Here is a 23,990-nt window from a genome sequence, read left to right as displayed (position 1 = left end):
TTCCTTGATCATCCCCGTGGTTCTGTTGAACGTTATTTTGGTTTGAATCACTTTTGTAGTGGACCAGTATTACCATCAGTGTTCTAGCTGAATTCTTAACATTGCTTTTTAATAGTGTTGTTAACTTTGCCTTTTTCTGCCATAGTTGTATCAGCCTGGTAACTTATAGTCATTCTACAGTCATCTGACCTTATGAACCTTTGCTATTTACAGTTAATGAACTGTCTAAGAAAGTCACACATACAATGGCAACCTATACGGCTGTAATGCCACAGTTTTGAATTTATTCTTATTTTGATCTGTGTTTAACTTATAGAACAAAGTAAGAATTTTGATTTCTAATCTTTTAAGCACTCCTGGGACTGTATGCATGTGATTCCCTTTTGATGTTTTTTAACGCTTAATCAAGAATATTTACAGCAGGGGTTTATGGACTCTTCCTTCTTTTTGAACTGTAGATTGTGAACTACCTCTGTACTTTACTGTTGTTACTTGTCTTGCATTTCACTAATATTTAGCAGGAATTGATAACAGATCTTTTCCATTTTGGTAATAACTGCAGATCTTCTACTACTCAACAACTGAATGATATTTATTTGAAATGGCAGAGACAGTCCCATCTTCTCAAGGACAGTGACTTCCGTTTCCAGGAACCTATCATGGCTCTGCGCACTGTAATTTTGGAGATCTTGCTTGAAAAGGAGGATGAAAATACTAAAAGAGAATGTATTAAAGACATCCTTACCAAGCATCTAGTGGAGCTCTCTAAATTGTCAAGAACTGCTAATAATACACAGGTAACAAATTCCAGGAAAGATCAGTGATGGATATTTGGGTTTTTAGTTTATAAAATAACTTGATTTTTCAACCGTACTGAAGATTAACTGTATTCTAAGTTTATTCATTGAAACAATTATTTAGAGACTTGAAATATGTAGAACTTACTCATGAATTGTATTTATTGGCATGTTTTCTAATTTTTGATCATAGTTATAAGCCAGTCTCTGAAGTAGATAATACTAAGATGAAATTTTTACAAAAGAATGCTCTTATAGCTCTATTAGTTTATCCTGGTATAATTTTATATATCCAGCTTTCACTTGCATCATGTTGTTCTAGTGTCCCAGATTAAAGCTGCAGAAAGAACTCTGTTGTGTCTGTATATTGAGTGTTATCTTTGAGGATTTATAACCTCAAGGCACCATTGCATTGTGTTAAATATCTCTCTGTGAATGACTTAATGGGATTTGCAGGAACAGTGGTTTCTGCAGCTGCTAATGCTGAAAACTCCATTTAAAATCCAGAGTCAACCTTGGCTCATTCTAGCTAGTGCGTCTGCAAGTAGTAACTCAACAAGAATTTGTAGAGCAACAATATCCTCCAAGAACCTCTGAAGGAAATAATTCCAGCTAAATATATAACTCGGAAACATGTTCAACACTTCAAATATGTGAAAGTATATTAAAATGTGATTTCAGGAAGTTTCTAACTCTCTTTGTCCATAATGGTGTCATTGGTAGAAAGCTGTCTTTGATTTCATAAACTGAGAGGTTTACTCAGTGCCTCTGGAATTATTTGGGAAATTTTCTTAATCATTTTTTTATCTCATGCCTGCCCAGTCACTAGCACAGTTCTGATGACTGGCCTGTAAGAGCCTAAACAGAAGTTCAGAGTTTTTCACTTAGATTTTCAGTTACAGAAAAGGATTAAAATTGAAATGTTATATTTGGGGGGGATTAAAAGGTTCTGGAAGATGGAGCCGGTGTGTTTCTGGAAACACTATCATTCCAGCCTTTTCAGTGCTGTATGTCATGGATAACTTTTGGAACATACTTCTGGACCTTATCAGTCTTTCAAACCACGTGATGATAACTCTTGTCTTTTGGCACACCACTAGCTGGCAGTATAAAGTGTCTGGATGTGGGAAAGTTTCTGGGGAAGCATTCTTCACAATTAATGGCTTTTCTTCCTCTTTGTTGCCACTACTATCCATTAGGAGGAGGAGTAGAGTTCTGTACAGAATCATCACACTGACCACTAATTGAAGTACTCAAATTTCCATTTACAGGCATTCTTACATTTTAATTACTTACCTTGTGTAAAATGCTTATTTAAAAGTTTGAATGATGTGGTTGTTAGTTGCACAGCTTGTGAAAATACACGTTAGCCTCAATCTTCAACATGATTAAAAATAGTTTGCTCTTCATGCTATCATGTATTGATGCTAGATTACTAAATAATAAGGATGTTATTTCACCAGTAATATGAGTAAAGAGGTAGATATACAAACAAATTCATATATGATGGTCACATTTTTTGTATTATTATTTTTAGGTCTCTTTCAACATAATAATTGTGTATTATCATTTTAGCTTAGTGATTATTTCAGCAGATACTGATTGTAGGGTTTCTGTACCTTATATTTCCAAGTAATGTAAAATGTTAAATGTTGATAGTTCATTTTGGGGTTTGTGAAGTTCAATTCCATACTCGCTTTTTGCTGCAAGTCAGGATTGTCTGCAAATTCATAGAATGATCATCTCTTTCTTCAAAATACATTCTTAGCATTAGATAGAATATGCTGCACATGCAGGGCAAATTAAGATGGAGTTTAAAAACAAAATTTGCTTTAAGGTCCATGTATTTGACTTGAGGAATTGTTGATGATCATGTATTTTTTTTTTTCAATTTCAGCTTCCAGAAAGAGCTATGTTTCAGATCAAACAGTATAATACAAAGCAATATGGAGTTTGTGAATGGCAACTAGAAGAAGCTCAGGTTTTCTGGGCTAAAAAGGAAGAGAGCCTTGCACTGAATATTCTTAAAGGACTGATAAAAAAATTAGATGCTGATTGGTTTCAGGTATGTGCTATATAGTGTGTTAATTTATGGCAATTAAATTATTTAAAATTGTATTGCCTCTTCCTGAAGCTTTCCCTTGGAAGAAAATTAAAAGTTTGTCTGCGATATTACTAAATTTTTCATTCTCAGAATGTCTGAAAGCAAAAATAGCTGTATTAGCAAACCTTAGCAGGGGATTTCAAAGTCAACCTGTAAGAGCAGAAAATGTCAGGATTCATTATTAACTTTTCTGCCTCTAGGGCTACCACTGTGAAATTTATAGCATTTTAAAATCAGAGATTATTTCCCTTGATATAAAAAAATAACTTGTTCTAAACAAAGCTATTACATAGAGTTGTATCTTCTTGTTTTGTGCCAATAGTTATATGGACTAATAGCGAAGCAGAGTTGTTTAGGCATATTATATTGGGAACTGTAATAGTGTACATGTTTCTGTTACAGGAAGAGTCATATAAAGGATTTTATCTCTTGTCCTTATTGTGCAAAAAAAAAAAAAATATATATATATATAAGAAGACACTAATGATACATTTTAATGGTAAAGAAACACTCCTTCATTGTAGGCATTTCCCTTATGTCTGTAGGGAATCTCTGTGAAGAGGTGGGAGTATGATTTGGGGCTTCTGTTTCAGTGGGGGTGAAGCTGTATCACAAACTATACAGAAATTCCAGGCAGGTTTTTGGCTGATAAACTTTAACCACTGTACCTTAGACTTCTCTGTCCCTTGAACTCCAGTATCAAGGGACACAGATGTGATCTGGGGCACTGTTTCACATCTTTGAATCCTTCCCCGTTTACAAGCACCCCTGGGCTTTTTATTTTTATCTTGTACCTCTGAAAATGGAATCTTACCTCAAAGATTAATTTCTCATCAAACTTGACTTCACCAAGTGCCTCTGGATCTTGGTTATTTTAGATCCCTTTGAAAGCTTCCTGAAAAATCACACCACTTGATGTGAAGCAAAGACTATATTCATATCTCCAGTTCAGAATACAAGAACTTAAACAAAAATCCTTTTCTCTTGTCTCAGTAATGAACAATAGGAAGTTCCTAAGAAAACTTGTAAAGAATAGTTGAGCTCTATAGCCAGAGTACTCCTCCAGACTAACTTGTAGCACAAGAACTTCCAGAACCAGAGGTAGTTTCTTTGTGTGTAATTCTTTACTTTTTTTTTTTTTTTGTACCACAAATTTTTCCAGTCACTTGCTGCGTTTGTGTAAGTTTTTAATGTTGTGGTTTAACCCAGCAGGCAGCTCAGCACCACACAGCTGCTCACTCTCTCTCTCCGCAGGTGGGATGGGGGAGAGAATCAGAAAGGGAAAAGTGGGTTGAGATAAAGACAGATTACCAGGTAAAGCAAAAGCCATGTCACTCCAAACATCCCCCCCTTCCTCCTTCTTTAACCCAGCTGTTATTGCATGATGCCTTATGGCATGGGATGTCCCTTTGGTTAGTCTGGGCCAGCTCCTGGCTGTGTCCCCTCCCAGCTCCCTGTGCACCCCCAGGTACCTCGTTGGCAGGGCAGCACCAGGAGCTGAACAGTCCTTGGCTCTCTGTGAGCGCTGCTCTGCAACAACTAAAAGCATAAGTGTGTTATCACCGCTGTTTCATCAAAAATCCAAACACACAGCATCATACAAACCTCTATAAAGAAAATGAATCATCCCAACCAGAACCATGACACCAAAAAAACTCTGTGACAAGGAATTCCACAGCTCAGTACTCATTGTTTTAAGAGCCGCTTGCTTTTGTCCATTTTGAACCCTCATCTTCATTTGATGATAGTTCTGATCTTGGAAAAAAATAATAATCGCATATTCCCTGTCACCATTCTTCATAGTGAGGTAACGCTTTATAGTTCTGTTTCTAGACAGGAATAACCATCTCACAGTCCACTGCTATATATAAGCCATGTATACGTTCTCTGCCTGCCCTCTTCATGCATCATTTAACATTTATTTTTTTGCTGGTAGTTTCATTTGCTTTTTTCATTCCATTTATTTTCTTGTATTGTCTGTCATAAGTTTTTTAGTCTGTCATTTTGTCACTTTGCATAACTCAACATCATCACCGGATTTTGTTCACTGTGCATTGCCTTCCCCAGATTATTGTCTTTTTAACAGCACAGATCACTGGGTCTTTTGGAGCATTTTCACAGGTGACTAATGACCCTGTAAAAAGTGGCCCACTTATTTCTCTTTTTGCTGCCTATCTTACTTTTTTGCCCCTCCAGGAACCATGCTTTTTGTTTCTTGAGGCTTTGTTCCTTCAGGAGCTTTTTGTTGAGGAGCCATGTCACACAACTGCTGGAATCTCTTGGAGTAGACTGGTATCAGACAGTTATTCCTTATCCCTGTGCTTGTTGACTTCTTCTAGAAGTCCATTTGAGCTGGGAAATGGGATGCATCTGAGGATGCTAAGACAGCTGGCTGTCATTTCAGAGCCACTCTTGTATCACCTCTGAATGATCATGGAGATCAGGGAACGTTCTGATGACACCAAGAGGCAATCACATCCATATGCAGAAAAGGCAAAAAGCAAGATCTGAGAAACTACAGAGCAGTCAGGCTCATTTCAATCCCTAGGAAAATTACAGAACAGGTCTTTAGGGAAGTTATTTCCATGCGCATGAAGGACAAGAAGGTGATTGGGAAAAGCCAGCACAGATATACTAAGGATAATCAGGCTTGAATAACCTGATCATCTTCTGTGATGAAACAGTTTGCCCAGCAGATACAGAACAAGCTGTGGATGTCATCTGTCTTGATTTGAGCAAGGCATTTGCAACAGTCTCCCACAATATTGTCCTCGACAAGCTGGTAAGATACAAACTGGGTAGATAAAACCACAAGACAGGTGTAAAACTGGCTAGACAGTTTAGCTCAGAGGGTGGTCAATGATGATGCAAAGGCAGCCTGGTAGCCAGAAAGAAGTGAGTTTTCCTCAGGGTTTGTTACAGGCTCTGATACTATCTTTATGACAGAGATTTATGTGACAGGACTCAGTTCCTTCACCAAGTTTGCATATAACAGCAAACTGGAAGGAAGAGTGACTGGTGAGTCAGACAGACCTCAGTAGTTTGGAAGATGATACCAACAGAAGTTGCACGAGATCAGTTCTTCACCTGGGACTGAATAACCTCAAGCAGTGGTACAGGTAGGAGTCTGACCGGCTGGGGTGTAGCTTTGCCAAAAAAGGACCTGGTGGTCCCAGTGAACAGCAAGCTAGAACAAATTGCCATTGTGCCCTTGTGGCAATACAGGTGAACCATGTCCTGGGCTGTATCACCAAGAGTTGAGCCAGTAGGTTAAGAAGTGTGATTGATTATTCTGCTTGGCACTTCTTAGCCCACACTGTCCAGTTTTGGTCCACCCTTCAACAGAGGCACTGAGAAATTGGAGAGGTCCAACAAAGGGCTATGAAGGTTATTAGAGGAATGGGGAACTTGGCACAGGAGTAAACATTTTAAGGATTGGTTTTATTCAGCCTTGAGAAGGCTCAGGGTGCAGGTCTAATCACAATCTTCCAATATGTAACAGGTGGTTGTAAAGAAGGTGGAGGTAACTACTCACAAAGATGCACAGTGAAAGAGCAAGAGACAATGGGCACAAGTTATTTCAAGAGAAATGCCATCTGGATACAGGCAAAAAAACTCTTCACCACTACCACTGTAACACATTTCCCAGAGAAATGGTGAAATCTCCCTTGCTGTAATTTGATAGTTCAAGATTGAGTTTAAGAGAGTCCTAGAAACTTAATCTAAAGCCCTGTTTTCAACAGAAGGTTGGGCCAGATGATCTCTCCAGAGGTTCCTTCCAGCATGGATTTTTCTGTCATTCTGTGGTTTATTTTTACAAAAGCTATTCTGGCATTTCTTTATATTCATCTATCAATTCTCTTTGTGTTTTTGTTGTAATTGTAACTCCTCTTAGTAATAGTAACTCCTAATATTGTCTATTAATGCTTTCATATTATTTGTTTAGTTGTCTTCAAGTTGTTCGCTGGTTGTTTTTTTTGACAGTCTGATGGTGGGTTCTGTTTTCATTTGACAGGATATTTGATTTTTTTGTATTTTTTCTTTTTCACTTTGATAAAACTTCATTTTGCATACTGATGTGGTAAAAGTGTCTTCATCTTCCTTACCTTTCTTCCATGATAGCTTTCTTAGATTTTTTTTTTCTTAGAGTATTTTTTCGAAGTTACTAGACATTCACTTTGAGTCTGTATACGTTATTAAGGAATATCACACTTCAGAAGGTTGGAGTATTTAGGGCAAAGTTCTGTACCTATCAGGACAAAATCAAGAGTTTGCTTTTCATTTATGTTATTGTTTCATGTATCAGTTGATAAAGGCATAAAAAAATAGTTCTAGTCTTACCTTACAGTGTTACATTTACCTTGGATTAAGGAGCTTTTGTGTTTTTGCAGTCTATGATATTCATCAGCATTTCACAGTCAGTGTTGCCATCTTGATCAGGTGGTCTTTAATATATACCCTGTGCTCAAAGTATTTTGGAAATTTGTCCTGCTGTAGAATTAAAGCTGAGCTTCCAGTCTGGAAGCAAGTCCACTGGAAATCTACTCCATCATCTTCTCAGAGTGCTTTTAACCAAGTTTCCATGGAGAAGTCTGTCTGAAAAATTTGATGATCACACATAGTTATCACAATACCTGAATGTTCCCTACAGCATGCACTATGGTACTTCAGATTAAATGGGGATGTTAGAAATAACATTTCTGGAAACACACTCTGAATTTACTTTATTTTTATTAAAATTTGTTATTTTTTATTGTGTTTTTAATTGTTCAAACTGTCAGGTATTTTAAAATAGGCACTCTCCTTTAGTCTTATAGAGAATGTGATTTAAGGTTATTGACTACTGTATATGTAGATAGTAAATGACATTGTAGGTGCATTACATGTAACAGGCCTAAGTGATTAAATTATGTTTAGAAGTAAAAAGTTTTATAAGTAGCCTACCAAATATGTTAAAGGTATTTTCATTTGCTACCTTCCTCTTCTTTTCTTTTTCCAAAAATTTTCTTTCTTAAAGGTGGAGAATAATCCTCATCTGAAATTGATGTATACAGAGTGTCTGAGGCTATGTGGAACCTGGTTAGCAGAAACGTGCTTGGAAAACCCTACAGTCATCATGCGGAAATACTTAGAAAAAGTGAGTCTAGTCTTTGAAATGCACAGACTTTGAGATAATGCTATGTTAAAATGTCAAGTGAAATTTACAATGTAGTCTTTTCTGGATTGAAAATACAGATTCTTATAAAAATACAAGTTTCACATATTATTATAGAACACCGTAATATGACTGCTGTTCCTGTTTTCCTTTTTCCTTCCACCCTATCCCCATCTTTTCAGGGATTACATTCATTACAGTCTCATTCCAGGTGCTGGAAAGTCTTGCACTAATGTTTCAAAGTACTGTAATTTTTTTTAAAATAATCTTAGCCATAGTAGAAACGTTTTTATTAATATATATCTGCTCTGCATTTCTTTATTTCTAATTTATGAAACTGTACATAGTTGCCTCTCTCTGTTACCCTCTACATGGTTTCTCTGATGATTTGAATCAGTGACTTTCACATACAATTTCCTTGTCTTTTTGGCACTATCTTCGTTTTTTCCTCTTTATCTTATGACGTAAGGTAAAACTAAGTTGCAAAACTTCATGCTTAGTTGCTCTGAAAGACAGATAGTGGTAGGAGAATCCTGTATGGTTGTTAAAGCTGTTTGATACGTGATAATATTATTGACAGTTTGCACTGAAACACTCCTCAAAGGTTAAATTCACTTAGAAAAAAATACTCAGCCTGGTCGGTTTTATTTTATATATATGTATATATTTCATCACAGTCAACCTTAACTAATCTGAACAAACAAGTGTCCCTACTTGAGCATGGATTTGGACGAGATGACCTCAAGAGGTCACTTCCATTCTGCGATTCTGTGATAATAGAGTTTGGTCAGGTATTATGCAGTAGTCACTATTCATCTGATTATCAGGCTTTTTATTATTGTAACTTCCCTTTTAGGCTGTGGAAATTGCTGCAAGCCACAGTGGAGACAACAGTGATGAGATGAAGAATGGAAAGATGAAGGCTTTCCTGTCTTTGGCTCGTTTCTCAGATAATCAGTACCAGCGAATTGAGAATTACATGAAATCCTCAGAGTTTGAAAACAAGCAGGCATTACTGAAAAAAGCCAAGGAGGAGGTTGGCCTCCTGAGAGAGCACAGAGTTGAGAGAAACAGGTGAGTGCTCAGACTGAGAGGTGGTTACTGTGGAGCCATTAAAAGCTTTGTCTTTAGTAATTCACCGTCTGGGCAAGTGGTACAGCATGGTTCACACCTCTACAACTGAATTTTTCCTTCTCTTCATAAAACAGTGGCTGAACCCGTAATGCTTGTTGCATAGAGTTTCTTTCTTAACTGGGCTTGGACATCATCTAAGAGAATTGCTAGTAGGTGTGGGCCAAAACTAAGCCAAGGAGCATTACAGCAACAGCTAAACAGTATGGATGATTTCATCAAGACTGAGATTGTATCATTAGAAAGAAAAAAGACACTGACTGAAGATTTACTTAGAGTGGTGGGTTTGTGTTGGACATGCACCAAAAGAATAGCTCCTACAGTTTCATTTTGTAGATGTTTATTTTACTGGGCTTGTTAATACACAACAAGTTTAAAGAGAAAAAAAAGGTTAAATTGCCAAGCAACAGAATTTGGACAGCCTAGTCTGTTCATTGAGAAATAATGTTGTTTAAAAATAATGTCTGTTCACATAGATATACAGTGAAGGTTCAGCGAGAGCTTGATCTGGATGAATGTGCCATACATGCCCTAACTGAGGATCGTAAAAATTTCTTGTGTAAAGCAGTGGAGAACTATATCAGCTGTTTGCTAAGCGGAGAAGAACACGATATGTGGATCTTCCGACTCTGTTCCCTGTGGCTTGAAAATTCTGGAGTTGATAGAGTCAATGAAATGATGAAGGTATATGTTTGCTGCTTTTTTTTCCTTATTATACTTTTACATTCAATTATCCACCTTCTCCTCCTTCTCCTATTTCTAAAGGATGAATTATTGTGGTGTGATGTATGCTTTCCTGGATAGCTCCTTAGCATTTCCATCAAAACTTTCCTTTTTCAGTCATTGCTTATCAGTTAGTTGCTCATTAGTAACACTGTAATTCTCACTGCATTTTAATTTACTTTAGCAATTTACTTTAGCAAGTCTGTAAGATTAAACATATCTCATGATCTTTCACTGTCGTTACCTTGTTCTTTACATACCTTGAATGCTGCCCATATCCTTCTGTGTCCTTTAGTATGTTATTCTGGATATATTGTGTATACTTTTGGGTGAAAGGATGTACTTTTAGCCTATCTGTAGAATGCAGCAACCACAGACCAGGAAGGTTCTCATTGTCAGGTTGTTTTTTTTCATTTCTGCAGTGATGCGGGATATTTGTTAATTCTTGCATGAATGATAAGTATTTATAACAGAAATCTGTGTAATTTGTAATTGCTTCATTTTGTGTTAACTTTGTATTAACTTTCAAGAGTAGAAAGTGGTCCTTTACTCACACTTTTAACACACAATTGCTTATTGTCTTAAACTAGGTTGTAAATTTTTTTATTAGGAGTGTTTCTTGCCATAGTGAATCTAGAAATGTGGGCATTCTGAATTAATGTATCTAAGCTCTGCTCTAGTAGAATAGTAAATAGTACTTTCCTCATCAAGGACATCCAAGAGGCAGGAACCAAGATGATGTGATACTCACTTGATCACTCAGCAATAGTTACCCTGTTAAAAAAAAAAAAAAAAAAAAGCAAAAGCAAAATTTCTAACCTGGTATTTTATGATTATAGTCTTTTTTTGGTGTTTAATGCAGCTTTCTTGCTGAATTTTCTCTACTACAGAAGAATGCAGAGAAAATCCCTTCATACAAGTTTTTGCCTCTGATGTACCAACTGGCTGCTCGAATGGGAACCAAGATGATGGGTGGTCTAGGATTTCATGAAGTTCTGAATAATGTAATTTATGCTTTTTTGTATCTAAAGATACCTTGATTGGTTTAATGATGCATACTCCTAAATAATATGTATCTTCCTTTGTGCAGCTATAGCACAATGAGTTATGGAGGTGGTGATGCAAAATCAATATTGTGGATGAAGCGAGAGAGAGGACTGGGGAATTCTCATTGCTACTTTGTTGTTTTTGTTGTTGTATAAGAATAGTCTTACGTATGTATAGAAATGTACCTTGAATGTATTACAATTCTGGAGGTAATGTCTAAGTGATATTACTGCTCTTTATTTCTTACGAAGAGCCTTAGTAGCTCAAAAAAATAATTATGTTAATTAAGTTGCTTTATTTCTTCTGTACAATTTTCAATAATGGGATTTTTTCTTTTCCTTGACAGCTGATGTCTAGAATTTCACTGGATCATCCACATCATTCTTTGTTTATAATATTGGCTTTGGCAAATGCTAACAAAGATGATCTGCTGACAAAACCAGATTCAACTAGAAGAAATAAGTTAATTAAAACTGCACCAAAAGAAATCTCCCAGCTTGATGTGGTAACTATAAAAAATTCTATTTCACTGTATTCTATTCAGTTTTGTAAAAAAATATTTATTTATTTCAAGGGCTGTTTTAGTGTAGAATTCAGCAGCAGAAAGAGTGGGAAGAAAGAAGTACTTTGTGACAAAAAACATTCTTTTGCATGTGAATTGGTAATTACTGTTGACATTTTTTTTACTGAGGCTAAACAAGACATAATTAACATTTCCTGCAACAAATGCCCCCAATTATTGCACAGAATTTTGTGATGAATGTCCTTGACGAATTATTCTCTAAAAGGCACTTTAGTTGCAGTAAGTGTTTGAGTAGGTTTATTGTTTATTGTTAAAAGTAAATACTGAGCATCTTTCTGCTTTAAGTGATAACATCTGTTCTAAGTGTTTAGCCATGCGCAGTATACCTTTTGTTCCTTTGTATGACTTTAATTTGCTAAAAGCCATGATGAAGTGTAGTACTGAACTGCAGTTTCATGTTAATGTTGTCACTGTTTAATTTTTGTTGGAATCTGCCAGTGGAATCATCTTGTATCTGGATTAATGTCCTTTTTCTGCCCCATCTTTATAGTCCTGGCATGGTTGTTTGTCATTGCCCTCTTATCCCTCATTGAATGTTTTTGTAGGTCTCCCATTTCCTTCTGGAGAGGGCCCACAATTTCCCTAGTCTTCATTTTGTCACTGATGTACCTATAGAAGCCTTTCTTGTTGCCCTTGATGTCCCTGGACAAATTTAATTCTAACAGGGCTTTGGCTTTTCTAACCCAATCCCTGGCTCCTCCAACAATGTCTCTGTATCCCTCCCAGGCTGTCTGTCCTTGCTTCCACTCTCTGTAGGCCTTCTTTTTCTGTTTGAGTTTGCCCGGGAGCTCTTTGTTCATCCATGCAGGCCTCCTGGCATTTTAGCCCCACTTCCTCTTTGTTGGGATGCATCACTCCTGAGCTGGGAGGAGGGGATCCTCGAATATTAACCAACTTTCGTGGGCCCCTCTTCCCTCCAGGGCTCTTTGCCCCGTGGTACTCTACCAAGCAGATCCCTGAAGAGGGCAAAATCTGCTCTCCTGAAATCCAGGGTATTGAGCTTGCTGTGCTCCCTCCTCGCTGCTGCCCTCTGGATCCAATGGTGACCTTCAAGGTCTCTTCCAACACAAACGGTTCTATGATTCTAATTGTACTTAAATGACTGCATGTTACTATGCATCCTTAATCTTACAAGATGTAGTTTGCAATTGATATTTGTATTTTATTGTTTTTTTAGGACAGGATGGAGGCTGCTAGCAATATAATCAATATCATAAGAAAAAGGAGAGCTCGTATGGTTAGAGATATTGAAACCCTTTGTGATGCTTACATCATATTAGCAAATGTAGATGCTAGTCCATGGAAATCTCAAAGAAGTAAGTCTTGAAAAAAATATTTTCATTTTCAATAGTGAAGATATATATATATATATATTCTTGGATGAAAAAAATATTTCTTAGTACTGGTATATAGTTAAAAGAGATACTGTGATAACATTGTGCCTTTTGATAAATGTAGAATTTAGTCTGGATTAAAAGTTGTAGTAGTTGCTCGTACTGTAAGGTATGGACTTCATGAGTATGAAACTCCAGAAAACTCCAGTTGTGCAGTGGTCATCTTCATCAGCTCAACAGACGTATGCAGTAGGATTTTGTGTCCCAAAAACTGTTTTTGTGAACTTCAATGTGTGTTTATAATTCCAAATGTAAAGGTATGAATTCCATTTAATTACAGAAGGAATAAGTATTCCAGCTGACCAGCCAATTACTAAACTGAAAAACCTGGAGGATGTTGTTGTCCCTACTATGGAAATTAAGGTGACTGAAGTTGAAATAGTTATACATTATAATATCAAATCTTAGATCCAAGTTTCTCTAATGACAGTCAGAGCATTTCTCTCTTCATCTTCCCATGTTCTTTACAGGCCAGCCTATCTGGGTACTTTTCCTGTGAGGTGGGAGATGCGGGGTGAGATCCTTCCCTTTGGAAGGCCTTTAGAAATTTTTAGAAGACCATGACCCCAAAGTCTAGGATAGCAACTTATCATATAAAGATGATTTTGCCGCTGTTAGCACTGGCTAGTCTTTCATCATCAGAAGGGGTGATGAGGCACCTAAACAACAGAGAGGATGTGGGAATCTGAATCTCTTATTTTATAGGTGCTAGCTCAGAGTTTTAAGGAGGCATTTAATATACATAAAGCTGTGAGATTAAATAGATCTGCCTCTTCTGCTGTTCCTAGTTGGCCAGCTTATGTGCTTTAGCTCAGTAATTTAGTAATGGTAAATGATCTGTTCCCATTAGCACGAGTTGTTGATTGGATGGGTGCGTCGGCACCCATTCATATATGCCTGAGTAAGTGAGCATGCTTCCTCTACCTAGGAAACTTAGCTGTTTGAGGAGTGTAGAGTTGTATTTTGGGCCATCCACCTAAAATGTAAGTGTTTGAAGCTGAGCTTCCGTATGTTGAAGTCCCCCTGGCTATCTCTGTACAGCTGAATAGAACAGGCTAAGGGAATATTTTATGCTGTTTGACTTCAGAGGCCGGAAATTGCCACCCATGCTAAATAACATTTGTTTGTAGGGCTCCTCTTGGTCCCTGTTGTTGCACCTTTGTGAGATACAATTGTTATTGTCTTTGTTTTTCTTCTTACCCTGTACAATTTATCTGAAACAGTAGGAGGTCTGTAATATAAACAACTCAAATGCAATTTCCTTACAGCTAATGGAGTAGGGTTGCTTTGTGGCATGGGGATATCCAGGATGGTTTAAGATACAGACCATACAGATTTGGGCAGTTTTAGAATTGTAGATTGGGTTCATTTGCAGGCTAATGTAAATCTAATGTCCTCCAACCATATATGAATATTTTCTGGGAGAACGCTAGTTGGCACAGGCTGAAATTGAGTTATTATTCTTGTAGATGACAGAACGTTTATATTAATATTTAGCATATAGTTTGCAAACAAATCATTAATGCTTTCTCTGAGGGAAATGGAGATCATATTTCTAGTAATTTTAAACTAATATAATTTCAGGTGGATCCCACAGGAAGATATGAAAATTTGGTGACAATAAGGTCTTTTAAGCCAGAATTTCACTTAGCAGGAGGCCTGAATCTGCCTAAAATAATAGATTGTGTAGGATCAGATGGTAAAGAAAGGAGGCAGCTGGTTAAGGTAGGTTCTGTCTGTTGTAGGGGCATCTCAGAGATTTGGCGTGTTGGTTTTTTTTTTTTAAGTTCTCATGTCAGTTTTCTCTGGTATCACTCGCATACTAAATGCAAAATTTTCACAGTTCAGTGTCAGTTTTCTCTGTTCAGGGCTTTAATAAAGGAAATCACAAAGTATCTCATAATATTTAATATTTTTGTAAATATTGTCAACAATATACAGTAGCTTATCTGACAATTACCAGACCTGCTGACTTCTGTGACTTCATGTGACTAGTGACCTGCAGCAAATAAAAGCCATCAGCATTTTGTGTAAAATACCTCCCTTTTTCTTTTTTTCCCTGTATAAATATAATTATGATTCAGAGACAATTGAATACATGCATGTAGACACAAACCTCTAAACAAAAAATTTTCATTAAACTCACTTGATGTCATTCCGTCTGTCCCTGATGGCTTTGTAAACATTCATCAGCTGCTGCAAGAATTCTGACTTCCTGTTAAGTATGGGGTAGTTTTGAAAGTCTTAAAGGGAAGCCTGAATCTCCAGATGTGCATTCCTTAATCAGAATTGCAGTACCAACTGATGCTGCTTCAGCCGTGTGCTGGATTGCTAAATATGGTGAATGAAACACCTTTTTTTTTTTTTTTTTTTTAAAAAAAGGTACCTTAAGGAACGTAGGTTCATTGAAACCTTAATTGAATAACATTTGTGAAAAAAGAGAAGAAAAAGGTGATAATTTAAGTTAATGATAATTAGCTTAAACAGCTGAGTACTATTAGAAAACCAAATGTAGACATTGATTACATTTTATTACAGTTGATTATTGTGGAAAAGTAATTTGTGTTTTGTAGATTTATTTTTTCTATGTATTTTAAAGATGCAGAACAAAAAGTCGTATGCTGAAAAAAGTGCTCTTTAACTGCTTTTTCTATTTATACTACAGGGACGTGATGATCTGAGACAAGATGCTGTTATGCAACAGGTTTTCCAGATGTGTAATACATTGCTCCAGCAAAACACTGAAACACGAAAGAGAAAATTAGCTATCCGAAGATACAAGGTAACCCTGAACAGATGCTGCAGCAGAGGAATAAGTACTACTGATACTGATAAAGCATATTTTCCTATTCTTCTCTTCTTAACCCAAAGACAATTTAAAAGCTTATCTTTTATGTGGTGTTAAAAGTGTCACTGTGCCTTAAAGTGTGGAATAATCTAATTATTACATTTTTTTTCCAAATCCTTAAAAAAACCCTGCCTCTCAATGTATATTTAAATATTATTCAAAGCTTTCTGTATATTAACTTATATGAACTTTATATGAACAGAAATGAAGTCATTCGGTGTCTTTGAACTACAAGTTGCTTATCATTGAAATTGAGAATAGAAGTTTGTTTATAAATTCTTGTTAATTTTAGTCTTGCAGTATTCCTTCCAGTTGAATCCAGAAGACTGGTCTAGAGTCTGTTCATGCAGAATTTGAATTGCAGAACAGTTTCTGTTGGAGTTGGGAGTGCGGCAGTAAATTCTAATTATAAACATAGAAAATGTATTTAAACAGGAACTTCCCCCCCCTTTTCCTTTTTTTGTGTGTTAGGGATTATTATAGTAATTGTGATGGTGACCTGAGTAAGTGCTCTAAAAGTATAAGTTCTTGTCCTTGACAAGTGAGAAATTTGTATTCTGGAATTTCTAAAGAATTCTGGAATTTCTAAAGAAAAACTGCTAGCATAGTCTAAGAAGTCACGATTTGATTCACATTCTTAAAATAGTTTTCAATGAAGACGCATGTTTGCACATGTGTAAAAATGAATGAGAGCAGGGAGGAAGAAAATGAGGGGTTATATTATGAGATAAAGAGACTTCCATGAGAAAAAAATAATAATGATAAAGGAAACAGGCAGTAGCTATTTCTCTGAGGCCCAGAGATTGTTCATTCTCAAGTTGTGTCTTCCAGAATACTAATCCAAACAAGCAAACTGAGTAGGTTAATTAAGTTGTACTGAAGTATGTAGTGAAAGGTCCTCTGGGCTAAAAAAAACTTTGCAAGGATATGCTAGAAGAACCTTGAGTTTATGTTATATATGCATACCCATACATTAAAATCATATATTTTGGCCAGCTATATGGTTTGATTTTGTGTCTTTTTAAACAAACACAAATATCCACCAATGCTCTGCAGTATGTATTTGTAGCTGTGTGTGTGTTTCCCTCCCCCATGCAGCACTGGTTTTGTTTTCACAGGTAGTTCCCCTTTCTCAGAAAAGTGGTGTTCTGGAGTGGTGCTCAGGAACAACTCCCCTTGGGGAGTTCCTTGTGAATATCGAGGAGGGAGCTCACAAGAGATACAGGCCTAAAGATTACTCAAGTTACCAGTGCCAGAAGATAATGATGGTGAGTCAAAATAATTAAAGAAAAATATCTAGCTCATATTCTGCTACACAGAAAAGGTTTCTTTAAGTATTTAAGGAGAAAATAAAGTTATACTTTTAGTATAACAGTGGTATTAATATATCTTCACACTAATCTGAATGCAGCCTGGAAAGAGTCTTTACAAAATAAAACTTGCTGAATGAATGTTTGCTGTAGGAAAGATTTTAATATAGCTAAATCTCCCGGAAATCTGTGAAATGTTTTCTAGAATATAAATACATTGGAATACCAGAACGGTCGTTACAGAGACCCAACAGATTCAGTATAAAGTTAACTTAGAAAATTAATTTATGCTTGTCATGTTTCTCATTGCATTGAAAAATAATTTTGTTTTCATGAATAAGCCAAAATGCTGAATACTAATCCTTGGGGAAAATGGGTTTAGAATGCAGCTGAGATGAACGCATGGTCTTAACTGCTGTTAGGCAGTGTGAAGAGGTCTGGCTCCTCCTGTGCGCTGACATCCATGTACAGGAAAAAAAAAAAGACTAAAGGGAGACTAAAAAGAAGAGTAAATAATGACCACTACCATATGTAAAGGACAATAAATTGACTCAGCATGTCACTGCAGACAGTTTTACCTGTTGTTTTACTTAGCCACAATGTGCAAGAAATTAATTTCTTTTAAATCTGTATAGATTTAACAGAATAAATGTGTGCTTAATTGTGGCTTTGTACAGCTTTTGCATGTGAATGAATGAGTGAGAATGACTTTCTCACAACTGTGTGAAGACATCAGAAAAGCAACAGAAGAGAGTGTGGGGGAAGTATGTCTCAAAAAGATATATTTACCTGTATGTAAAATACATGCAGCCACTGAACCAAAGAAATGGGATGTGTTTTTCATATGTAGCCCATGAGTTGTGTATGAAAATATAATTGTTTAGTAAAACAGACTAATAGGCGCATTAATGATTGCTGGAAAAAATACTGTTTCATAGCTGAGAGAAATGAGTGAGAACAGCATTCGGGGGAGGGGGGAAGGGGTAGGGCTGTATTTCTCTCCAAAGCAGTCAATCATGGGAGAAACGTTTCTTGTGTATTTAAAGGATGCGCAGAAGAAACATTCTGAAGAGAAATACAACATCTTCATGAAGGTCTGTGAGAATTTTCAACCTGTGTTTCGTTACTTCTGCATGGAAAAATTCCTGGATCCAGCTGTGTGGTTTGAAAAACGGTTGGCATACACTCGCAGTGTGGCTACTTCTTCTATAGGTATTGTATTGAACTATTAACATGTTTTTTTTAATTAAGTAAAAAAACAGTTTATACCATTTCAGATGTAATGCTTTTAAGCTTTTGTCACCTGTCAGAAAAAGTGGGGGAGGGGGTGAACAAAAAATTTCATCAAGAGCACCAGCACTATTTTAGGAATTAAAATTTCTGACACACCCCCCTCCCCTTTTTCTGCAGTAGAAAGATAGAATTAAATTGTTTCTTTATTTTCTGTGTATGGGGTTTGTATATTTAGCTTCTGGTAGTTTTTACCTGACTATTTCAGTTATTGTGCTTTAAGATTTTTTCATTTCATCTGTATCCTCAAATGTTTTAGCTGAGTCATCTGTATCCTCAAATGTTTTAGCTGAGTTGAAAGGCGTAATCTTTTACTTCCCTTTTGCTGGCATCATTAGGTATGGCTGAAATGGTTATTTAAGCTTTGGCATTTTTTCTTTGATTTTTCTGTCTCCATAAGTAAGTATAGGCACACAGATTCTGGATTTCTTCTGGATGACTCAGTTTCATATCATGTCTCTGGAAGATATTTGATAGTATATTGTATACGTTACAATAGACCGTATCGTATATGTTAGCATATTGTTTATACACTCCCTTTTTGCTGAAAAATTAAGTAAATCTACTGTCTAGCAGAATTAAGATGAAAGTATTTTATAGGAAATATTAATCTATGTCCATTAGATAGGGAAAAAAAAAGCATCAAGGTTTCATTTGAAGGTTTTCTAAATGTGAGGACAGTAAAGCACTGAAATAGGCTTACATGAAAGATCTTATAATTTGGAGATTTTTGAAACCAAATTAGACAAGGATCACTTAGGAACTATTTAGGTATACAGTTGCCCTGACTGAGTTATGATTATATGATACTGTGAGTTAAAAGGTTTTCTTAGAAATTGTAATAATGAGAAACCCCTCACTTTACTGTGTACTTGCTTTTTATCTTTAATTCAAAATTGTGAAATTGTTTGTTTAACCTATCTACAGGGAGAAGTGGGCAAGAAGTCTGTGAAATAGATAAAACCATCTGGTTTTGTGTATCAGAACTGCCATTTTGCAATTGCATTCAGTCAACCTTTTTCTAAAATTTGTGGAATGACATTTGCTCTTTACTGGAGTAATACATTTACATGGGGGAAGAAATAGTCTCACTTTTAATTTGTTTCCATGTGTTAAACTGATTTGAATAATCTTCTCTTTGTTAAATGATCCCTGTTTCTTATGGCATGTAAATAATAGTTTCAGAACTTACCTTTTTCTTTTAGTCGGCTACATACTTGGACTTGGAGACAGACATGTTCATAACATCCTGATAGATGAACAAACTGCAGAACTAGTGCATATAGATTTGGGTAAGTGGGACAGAAAAGAAAGCTTTCATTTTTATTTACTCGAACTTTATTTTTTTTAACATGTATTATTTTTTCCTTTAGGAGTTGCTTTTGAGCAAGGTAAAATCCTTCCCACACCAGAGACTGTTCCATTTAGATTAACCAGGGATATTGTAGACGGAATGGGTATTACTGGAGTGGAAGGAGTCTTCAGAAGGTAAGTGATCCTATAGGGCGTAGGGGTAAGGAGGCAGCAGTGTACTTACAGCATTATGATTGTTTTATGTTACGTAGTCTCAGTGCTTGAGGGGAGACTTAATTTCTGTTAATAATACCAAAAACTAAATGCTACCCTCTAAATCATACACTGTTATTCATGTACACAGATAAATATTTCATTATTGTTACCCAGTGTATCATATTCTTCACTGAATAATGGGTTAATGTCACCCTCTTGTGAATCTCAGGGTTGGCTCAGTGCTTCTAAAGGCACCACAGCTAAATTTCATCCCTCAATTTACACTGCTAGGATTTGTTTTCTTCAGAGCTATGTACTTCCTTTAAAACTATACTATATATCCAAGCCATGAAGTTTCTTTAAATTATTTTGTTCTCTTATATCTGTTCAGTTTTTTTATTTTTAATTAATTTGTGGTCTTTTTCCTCTTTCAGTTCATTTATTTGGTATCACTTTGCAAGCGCAAAATATAAATCTCACAATAGATTTGAGCTGCAAGACAGAAAACACCCCAAAGGGATGAGTTTCTGTTAACTTCCATCTTATTTTATGCTAATGACCTGAGAGGGCCCTAAAAAGCAGGTCATTTCTCTCATTGGAGGCTTTCATGATATTAATGCTTGCAAGCCCCGAATTCCATGTCTTTGAAAAACATGTAATGTAAGCATTGTCTTTGTAAGGTAGCATTTAATAAGTCCTAATGCACATTTGTACTGTAAAGGAACAATCACTGCCACTTCTATTCTAACCATGATGCTCTCAAATTCACCATTTCTTGTTACTTCTGAAACTTTTGTCCCATGATACAGAAAAAAGTGAATTGTTTGTCTCTGGCAGAAGTAAATACAGTTTCTGGTGCAGATATTGTTTCTGCCTTAGCCATACCGACCTGTAAGTAACTGTATAGGTGTAAGCGTATAAACAAGGCATCTCAAAATTGGGTGTGAACACAGTCAGTTAACTTTGTAGTGTATGTTCCGATCCTGAAGTAGGTAAGGAGGCCGACTCTTTCCCTGAAGAGTACCTGTCTCATAAGGAAAGTTTCTTATGACTTTCAGACACCTAGTTCAGTGGGGAGTGAGTGTAAATAGCAACTTCTACGTCTAAAGCTGTTGGAGAGATTTCAGAAGTAGCTTAATGTCTCTGGCCACCGGCTCTGCTCATTTCATAGGAAGGTGCCCTGCCAGGATTCTCTGATGTCTTACAGAGCACCTCCGGCACGCACATTTTCACCCAGCCAAGCAGTACTGCCATTGTGGCATACCACAGCAATCAGTGGTGGCTCGGCGGTTAATTCTGCGTATGGAAACAGTTCAGACAGTGAAACTGGTAATTTCTTTCCCATAGGGAATTTATCAGTTCTGTATATATTCTCCTTATGGTCGTATAGTTCTAAATTTCTCCTTTTTCTCTAAAATGGAAACAGGCAGGTTACTCATATGTTAGAAATTAGCTTTTAATAAGGGTACAAGTACCCATTTCTAAAATGAAGGAAATACCATTTAATTTCACCAAAAAGAATCTAAAAATACAGTAAAATATTTTCTAGATGCTGTGAGAAAACAATGGCTGTTATGAGAAATTCTCAAGAAGCTTTGCTGACCATTGTAGAGGTAACTATTTTTTCATTCTTTCCGACAGCAAGCTGTCACAATATCTTCAATTTCTGGTCTTTGTATTGGAACGCATTACTATACTGTTTAAATTTATATTTATGGCTTGTCTTTCTTTTCTATGTTTTATTTTTTGAATTTTCATTCAGCAGCATTGGTCAGATTTGTCAGTTCATGTAATCTTCAATAAAATCAAGACCAGTCTGTACTTTCTATGGGAACTATTTATTTCAGGCATACACAGTTTTCCCTGTTCAGTAGCTAAAATATTTCTGGCTGTGAATGTCAAAACTGAGTCAAGTATGCACAGTACAGACACCTGCAAATGATCAGATGTTATTTCATCGTTATATTGTCTACTAAGCATTTTAGCCCAATATTACTGGATTTTCAAAAAAAAAAAAAGTTCTAATCTGGTTAGCATGAACATCACCAACTGACCGTTTCTCTTTCTGTTAGGGCACTGAGCTAGCTGTAATTAACAGTTTAAATTAAATAGATGCTTATTTACTGTGTAGGTGCTGCTCTATGATCCCCTCTTTGACTGGACCATGAACCCCTTGAAAGCTTTGTATTTGCAGCAGAGACCAGAGGATGAGGCTGACATGAGCTCCACACTCGGCGCTGATCCACAAGAATGTAAAAGAAAAGCCAGGTGAAAGATTTACTTTTTTTATCGTCTGTTGCTGTGCTTTACATTTTTATTGCTGAACATTGCTCGTTCTGGTCAGGACCATACCTAGTGCCACTGTTTTTCTGTCTTTATTCCGCCAGCAGTGATGACCAGAGTTTTAACAAAGTGGCTGAACGCGTCCTGATGAGACTTCAGGAGAAGCTGAAAGGCGTTGAGGAGGGAACAGTGCTCAGTGTGGGAGGGCAGGTGAACCTCCTCATCCAGCAAGCCATGGACCCTAAAAACCTGAGCCAACTCTTTCCTGGATGGAAACCCTGGGTGTGACTTGGGAGGTTCTAGTATGCTGTTAGAAGAAAGCTATTTTTAAGCAGCAAGTGTCTGAACATTTCAAGTTTCTATTTCCCAATTAAACATTGGATCAGGTCAACTCTAAAGGTTTATACGTATTAGTATTAGGTGGATGCTTTGGGGATGGCGTGTTTTTTTTTCTCAAGAACCTGTTACCAAGAAAGCATTCTGTTTTTCCTCCACTTACGTTCACCATACAGTACAAAACAGCCAGTACTGTGACATTCCTTATGACTTGCAAGGACTTTGCTCAGGCACACTGGATGCATAGTGTTCTTTACCCTGAGATTCATCACCTTTGTCTAGCTGTTAAATAGCTAGTCTGGCGTACGATAATCCAGTATGGTGACATGGCTGGTCTGAAAACCAGGAGTCATGAAACAACTAGATAAAGTACATTTCAAAAGGGAGGGGGGCATGCTTTAAAGATAATGCTTCAATGACACTTGACAAAAGTGTAGAAGAAAACAAGAGAACTTTATGTTTAAAGACTTGAAAGTTGTTTTTTTTTAGCTTTGTTAAATGGACAATTTTTTATAGAGATAAGGTCATTGAGTCAAGTGTAATACTGCTGTTTTTTCATGTTGAAATTATGCTTGTACCTAATTTTTATAGCGTTTCTTTAATACTATGAAACAAAAAAAATCTTAGTTTTTGTAACTCTGACTCCTGTGACTGACTGTACAGTGAAGCCCAGCATCCTAGCATACGAGCTAACCCCTCTAAAGTAAACAGTCATTCAGTATCTGGAATACCTTTCAGAAACATTGAAGTTTCATTTTGAGCACACACACAAAAAGATTCTGAATGTACACATTTTTACAGAAGGCATTGCTTCTTTTGAAATAAAAAATAATAATGAAAAGGATAGTCTGTGAATATTGACAATGGAAGAATCCCTTCAAATAAGTGTCACTGGTATATTTAATAAATCTTTCTGAATCATCTCTCTATAAAAATCTGAATAAAAATTGGTGTACTCTCACATTATCCTAGTTTACACTTTATGCATTTTTGCAGCAGTGTAAGTGAGGAATTTCTGGTCTCATTAACATTTCACTGGTGTTTATTTTATTCTCACAATTTTGATGCTGCTTCTTTGTTTTATATGTTATTGTCAACATAGCAAGATGAATCTTTTGTATTTTGTTTTCATTAAGTTGGCATAAATTTCTGTTTATGTTCAGAACCAAATGTGTATCCTGTTTTTTCTCTGACAAGTAACTCATGCAGGAATACAGTGATGTGTTCTCTGAAAATTAAACTTATGTGACAAGTCGGAAAGGACTGAACAAAAAACACTTGAAGAGTTTTTACTTTTAAGCATGGATTAAAAAAATCCAATATTGTTATAGAATTTTTTCCTCATACTTCTTATAGTGGAAATTCTATGGGCTTTTTTGTTTGTTTTCTGTATTAAAGCTCTAGCTAATCATACAAATGAACATTGCATAAAAGCATTTGTCAGATGCTGTCCTTCCCTCATAAGTTACAGATGCTCCAC

The 23,990-nt window shown here is 36.3% G+C and overlaps 1 protein-coding gene across 5 annotated transcripts in view; it reads left to right on the top strand.

Annotated features, from left to right (window-relative positions):
* The window catches only part of ATM (ATM serine/threonine kinase), a 76,827-nt gene extending 53,147 nt beyond the window's left edge, over positions 1 to 23,680 (top strand). For 4 of the 5 annotated variants that reach the window (XM_040544094.1, XM_040544097.1, XM_040544095.1 and 1 more), the window contains 18 exons: positions 563 to 797; positions 2,695 to 2,862; positions 7,919 to 8,038; positions 8,913 to 9,130; positions 9,664 to 9,871; positions 10,801 to 10,914; positions 11,304 to 11,462; positions 12,718 to 12,856; positions 13,215 to 13,297; positions 14,519 to 14,659; positions 15,600 to 15,716; positions 16,901 to 17,050; positions 18,139 to 18,304; positions 19,588 to 19,674; positions 19,756 to 19,870; positions 21,441 to 21,504; positions 22,023 to 22,159; positions 22,279 to 23,680. In XM_040544094.1, the coding sequence (XP_040400028.1) occupies positions 563 to 797; positions 2,695 to 2,862; positions 7,919 to 8,038; positions 8,913 to 9,130; positions 9,664 to 9,871; positions 10,801 to 10,914; positions 11,304 to 11,462; positions 12,718 to 12,856; positions 13,215 to 13,297; positions 14,519 to 14,659; positions 15,600 to 15,716; positions 16,901 to 17,050; positions 18,139 to 18,304; positions 19,588 to 19,674; positions 19,756 to 19,870; positions 21,441 to 21,504; positions 22,023 to 22,159; positions 22,279 to 22,462 (2,605 nt within the window). In that variant the 3' untranslated portion in view covers positions 22,463 to 23,680. The remainder of the gene's footprint in view (positions 1 to 562; positions 798 to 2,694; positions 2,863 to 7,918; positions 8,039 to 8,912; positions 9,131 to 9,663; positions 9,872 to 10,800; positions 10,915 to 11,303; positions 11,463 to 12,717; positions 12,857 to 13,214; positions 13,298 to 14,518; positions 14,660 to 15,599; positions 15,717 to 16,900; positions 17,051 to 18,138; positions 18,305 to 19,587; positions 19,675 to 19,755; positions 19,871 to 21,440; positions 21,505 to 22,022; positions 22,160 to 22,278) is intronic. The other variant, XM_040544096.1, reaches the window with a different exon arrangement.
* Positions 23,681 to 23,990: the final 310 nt, after the last annotated feature.

This window comes from Cygnus olor, chromosome 1, assembly GCF_009769625.2.
Source record: "Cygnus olor isolate bCygOlo1 chromosome 1, bCygOlo1.pri.v2, whole genome shotgun sequence".
NCBI classification, from domain to species: Eukaryota; Metazoa; Chordata; class Aves; order Anseriformes; family Anatidae; genus Cygnus; species Cygnus olor.
The sequence above is the reverse complement of the archived record's forward strand: the minus strand, read 5'-3'. Positions and strand labels throughout refer to the sequence as shown.